Here is a 5448-nt window from a genome sequence, read left to right as displayed (position 1 = left end):
AGGCACAGTTGGGTTCTTCTCTCAAATAAAATAAAATGTTATTGGTCGCATACACATATTTAGCACATGTTCTTGCAGGTGTAGTAAAATGCTTGTGTTCTTAGTTCCAACAGTGCAATAGTATCAAACAATTCACACAAATTTAAAAGGTAAAATAATGGAATTAAGAAATATTAGGACGAGCAATGTCAGCGTGGCATTGATTAAAATATAGTAGAATATAGTATATACATATAAAATGAGTAAAACAGTATGTAAACATTATTAAAGTGACCAGTGATTCCATGTCTATGTACACAGGGCAGCAGCCTATAAGGTGCAGGGTAGAGTAACCAGGTCAATAACCTGTTGAGAGCAACATGTGTTATAAACCTCTCACTCCCGGGTTATAACAGGTACTGTGTTATAAACCTCTCACTCCCGGGTTATAACAGGTACTGTGTTATAAACCTCTCACTCCCGGGTTATAACAGGTACTGTGTTATAAACCTCTCACTCCCGGGTTATAACAGGTACTGTGTTATAAACCTCTCACTCCCGGGTTATAACAGGTACTGTGTTATAAACCTCTCACTCCTGGGTTATAACAGGTACTGTGTTATAAACCTCTCACTCCTGGGTTATAACAGGTACTGTGTTATAAACCTCTCACTCCTGGGTTATAACAGGTACTGTGTTATAAACCTCTCACTCCTGGGTTATAACAGGTACTGTGTTATAAACCTCTCACTCCTGGGTTATAACAGGTACTGTGTTATAAACCTCTCACTCCTGGGTTATAACAGGTACTGTGTTATAAACCTCTCACTCCTGGGTTATAACAGGTACTGTGTTATAAACCTCTCACTCCTGGGTTATAACAGGTACTGTGTTATAAACCTCTCACTCCTGGGTTATAACAGGTACTGTGTTATAAACCTCTCACTCCTGGGTTATAACAGGTACTGTGTTATAAACCTCTCACTCCTGGGTTATAACAGGTACTGTGTTATAAACCTCTCACTCCTGGGTTATAACAGGTACTGTGTTATAAACCTCTCACTCCTGGGTTATAACAGGTACTGTGTTATAAACCTCTCACTCCTGGGTTATAACAGGTACTGTGTTATAAACCTCTCACTCCTGGGTTATAACAGGTACTGTGTTATAAACCTCTCACTCCTGGGTTATAACAGGTACTGTGTTATAAACCTCTCACTCCTGGGTTATAACAGGTACTGTGTTATAAACCTCTCACTACCGGGTTATAACAAGTACTGTGTTATAAACCTCTCACTACTGGGTTATAACAAGTACTGTGTTATAAACCTCTCACTACTGGGTTATAACAAGTACTGTGTTATAAACCTCTCACTACTGGGTTATAACAAGTACTGTGTTATAAACCTCTCACTCCTGGGTTATAACAGGTACTGTGTTATAAACCTCTCACTACCGGGTTATAACAGGTACTGTGTTATAAACCTCTCACTACCGGGTTATAACAGGTACTGTGTTATAAACCTCTCACTACCGGGTTATAACAGGTACTGTGTTATAAACCTCTCACTACCGGGTTATAACAGGTACTGTGTTATAAACCTCTCACTACTGGGTTATAACAGGTACTGTGTTATAAACCTCTCACTACCGGGTTATAACAAGTACTGTGTTATAAACCTCACTACTGGGTTATAACAAGTACTGTGTTATAAACCTCTCACTACTGGGTTATAACAAGTACTGTGTTATAAACCGGTCACTGGTGTGTTATAAGAGGATTTGCAGTTGGGAGTCTTATTAAATTCTTTATTACAAAATAATGTGAACATTGCCAAGAAGCAGGACTTGATTCTTATATAATTTGAAGGCCCCCGAGTGGCGCAGCGGTCTAAGGCTAGAGGCGCCACTACAGACCCTGGTTCGATCCCGGGCTGTATCACAACGGGCAGAGATCAGGAGTCACATGAGGCGGTGCACAATTGGCCCAGCGTCGTCCGGGTTAGGGGAGGGTTTGGCCGGGGTAGGCCGTCATTGTAAAATAAGAATTAGTTCTTAACTGACTTTCCTAGTTTAATAAAAGGTTAAATAAATAAAATAACTTTTTTTAAATCTTAGAAACTGAATGAAACATGATCCTTCCCTTTAGGCTATACCCATCTTTATCACAAAAATGTTTCTGAACAAAAGGATGATGCCTTGAGTAGAGTTTACTACAAAGTAGATACAAAACATAATTTCCTGTAAATGAAAAAAACAACATTTATTGCAATGAGTCTTTTTATTACAGGGCACATCAGATGGTTTTGCAGGGTCTCAATATCGCACCAGTTCAAACTGCGCTGGGATTATTCAGACACAAAATAAAACATTTCAAAACTTCAACCGCTTGTACCAGCTGTGTAAGGTTTAGTGTAGCTTGAAGATATGAGAGGAAGAAAATGCTGATATCTCTTCACCAGTTTCATGTGACGTATAAAACTTAAACACATTGGTCTCCCGGATTAAACCTAGTCCTTTAGACACACACCCCCCCACTCCCTCCAGTACCAGACTTAAATCTGTTCTCTTTACCCCCCAGACCCAGACTCTTTATCCCCCCCAGACCCAGACTCTTTATCCCCCCCAGACCCAGACTCTTTATCCCCCCCAGACCCAGACTCTTTATCCCCCCCAGACCCAGACTCTTTATCCCCCCCAGACCCAGACTCTTTAACCCCCCCAGACCCAGACTCTTTAACCCCCCAGACCCAGACTCTTTAACCCCCAGACCCAGACTCTTTAACCCCCAGACCCAGACTCTTTAACCCCCAGACCCAGACTCTTTAACCCCCAGACCCAGACTCTTTAACCCCCAGACCCAGACTCTTTAACCCCCAGACCCAGACTCTTTAACCCCCAGACCCAGACTCTTTAACCCCCAGACCCAGACTCTTTTATCTTCAAAGCATTTGATGTATCATTCATTAATCTTTCACCATATTAGGTCAAGACACAGTTTAAACATTAAAGTATAGCTGGCCTCTACTCAGGCTAAACCATGGAGACTGGCTTGCTATAGTTTCACTGAGAAGTACAAAGTATAGAGCACCAGACCTAAGGCCTACATGTAATCTCAATGCAACAATATGAGCAAAAGAAAATAAATCAAGCCAGAAACTAAAAGATCTGAAGGCCAGTATCTAACAGATATTTCTGAAAGTTCTAAGTTAATCAGACATTCTCTACCCAATGTGTCTGAAGAGCTAGTCATCATGTTTTCCAACATTGCAGATATAATAAACCCCAAGACAGAAAAAGTTAAATGGTGGAACAAACTTAGCATGAGTGCCAGGCTGTTTAGTGCTATCACACCGACTCATTGTCATGGCACAATGAAGTAGATGCAAAGACCACAAACAGATCTGGGACCAGGCTAGAATAAACTCTTTGGCAGTACTGACAATAAAAAACATTAAAAAAAAAAAAAAAATACATTGCTACAAAAACCATCACACCATTTAATAAAAATGTAGAACAAGGAACAGTGTTTTTTAGTTTCTAGAACATAGTGTAATACCACTGAATAGTCTATATTTGTGTGTAGAACGGAGCGTTAGGATATACTTGAACTCACTCCCATTGAGTTGGATCAGATGTGCTCTGTCCTAGCGAAGGTGAACGACTACACATTGCAGATAGTGAAATAAAGAACCAGTATAAAAGATAGAGAAAAAAAAGGCTTTCCAAGGAAAAATCGTAATAATATTGTAATTTTAACTTCGAGGTCCTCTTCTCACCATTGTATGTTTAACTGAGACTGGTACTCCTTTAACCTTACTGTATATGAAAAGAAACCTCTAATCCAAAAATATATATACCTGGGATTTCTCATCTTAAAACACATTTTATTTCTTCTTTTTTTATATATATCTTTTATTTATTTTTTTACATACAATAAGGGAAAAAAAAATTGCAAGTAAGAATCATTCTGAACCATGTTATAGTTGCATCCCCTACTTTATATTTTAACAAAACTGTCACTGTTTACAGACAAGTATGGGATTGACATCGACTGATAAATAGTGTATTCAGTATTAACTCAAGGTTTTTACCCTAACCAGGCAGGCTTATTAAAAGTGGTAGTTTTCATTCATTGTAGCTTGGAATTAGTATGCATGTGTTTGTCAAATCTACTGCTCAGAGAGTCTGGCTGTTTTCTTCTTCTGACCAGGCTGGGCTTTGGGCAGAGGAACAGAATAACTATGTGTCCCCAATGGCACCCTATTCCTCATACAGTATACTGCACCACCTTTAACCTGAGACGTATGGATCCTGGTCAAAAGTATTGCAATACATAGGAAATAGTGTGTCATTGGGGACCGCAAATTAGCAAACAGTCTCTTCTTACTGGTACCAGGGGGTCTTCCGAATCCAGTGCAGGGTGAAACCGGCATCCGTCCGGATCTTGATGGAGGCAGCCTCGGCCTCTCTAACAGTCTCCTTCACAGACTGCATCAGGTTCTGGGCATTGTGAACCAACATCTCTGTGGCCTGGGAGAGGAAGGAAGGAAGGAAAATGGTCAAATTGATCATTAAGCTGTTCTTGTGTAAAACTGTACTACACTAGTAACATTACTGCTAATTACTACTCTAGCAATTGCTTTTCAAGTACATTTTTTCCCCTATTATTAAACAAGTGGAATAGGGACTGTTCCTTATTCCACTTGTATAATAACAGAAACCACTCAACGTCATTACGATGTAATTACAAAGCAAAAAGGTAACTTTGGTTGATGAGTGTTATCCAGTGATGTCCAGTGTACTGACCTGCTCGGACTCCTCCTCGCTGATGTTGGTGCGACCCAACATGGTGGCCTTGACTGTAGAGAGGATCTTCAGCTGTGTGCTGATGGTAGGGATGCGCTCACACACCTGGAACACAGAGAAGTTGATCCAAGTTCAAGTTGATTTAAAGTGCATTTTACACAGGTCTCAAAAAGATAATTATCAGTCAGAGACATGAAGATCAAACACAGAAAAAAAACTAATTTAATTCAAATGATCTATCCTAATTCATATCACGAGGACATGCAGGAAATGTGAAATTCTAGCTTTAGTCCCACCACTCCTACATTAATATAACGTTGTCCTTTGTGTAGTCTCTGAACATGCCAGAGCAGCCGCTGCTGCACAAGAAAACCCTGAAGAAAGCAGTCTGAATATGTTTCTAGCTGTTGACAAATCCTTGCTTCCTCCCTCCTTGCTTGCTCAATTCTTCTCAAACTGCATTGGAGTAGAAGATCCTTAGGTCCCTCCCTTGGACCTCCTCCTCCAATGAGCTTTGAGAGGAATTGAGGAAACAAGGAGGAATTTGGCAGAAGACTGGACCAGATAAAACCACATGTATTGCGTCGGAGACATCATAGTTGTATTTTTTTAGAAGACATGACCCGGGATCAGCCAGTCAACTGACCTGGAGCAGGTTGG

General features: G+C 40.3%; 1 protein-coding gene across 2 annotated transcripts in view; it reads right to left on the bottom strand.

Annotated features, from left to right (window-relative positions):
* Positions 1–3184: 3184 nt before the first annotated feature.
* Positions 3185–5448, bottom strand: part of LOC106589883 (vinculin) — a 63698-nt gene continuing 61434 nt past the window's right edge. For both annotated transcript variants that reach the window (XM_014180294.2, XM_014180295.2), the window contains exons 20-22: positions 5435–5448; positions 4789–4893; positions 3185–4512 (exon numbers count right to left, since the gene is read on the bottom strand). The exon at positions 5435–5448 is cut by the window's right edge and continues 190 nt beyond it. In XM_014180294.2, the coding sequence (XP_014035769.1) occupies positions 4366–4512; positions 4789–4893; positions 5435–5448 (266 nt within the window). In that variant the 3' untranslated portion in view covers positions 3185–4365. The remainder of the gene's footprint in view (positions 4513–4788; positions 4894–5434) is intronic.

This window comes from Salmo salar, chromosome ssa28 (genome assembly GCF_905237065.1).
Source record: "Salmo salar chromosome ssa28, Ssal_v3.1, whole genome shotgun sequence".
Classification (NCBI taxonomy): domain Eukaryota; kingdom Metazoa; phylum Chordata; class Actinopteri; order Salmoniformes; family Salmonidae; genus Salmo; species Salmo salar.
Note: the sequence above shows the minus strand (reverse complement) of the source record. Positions and strands in the feature narration are given on the sequence as shown.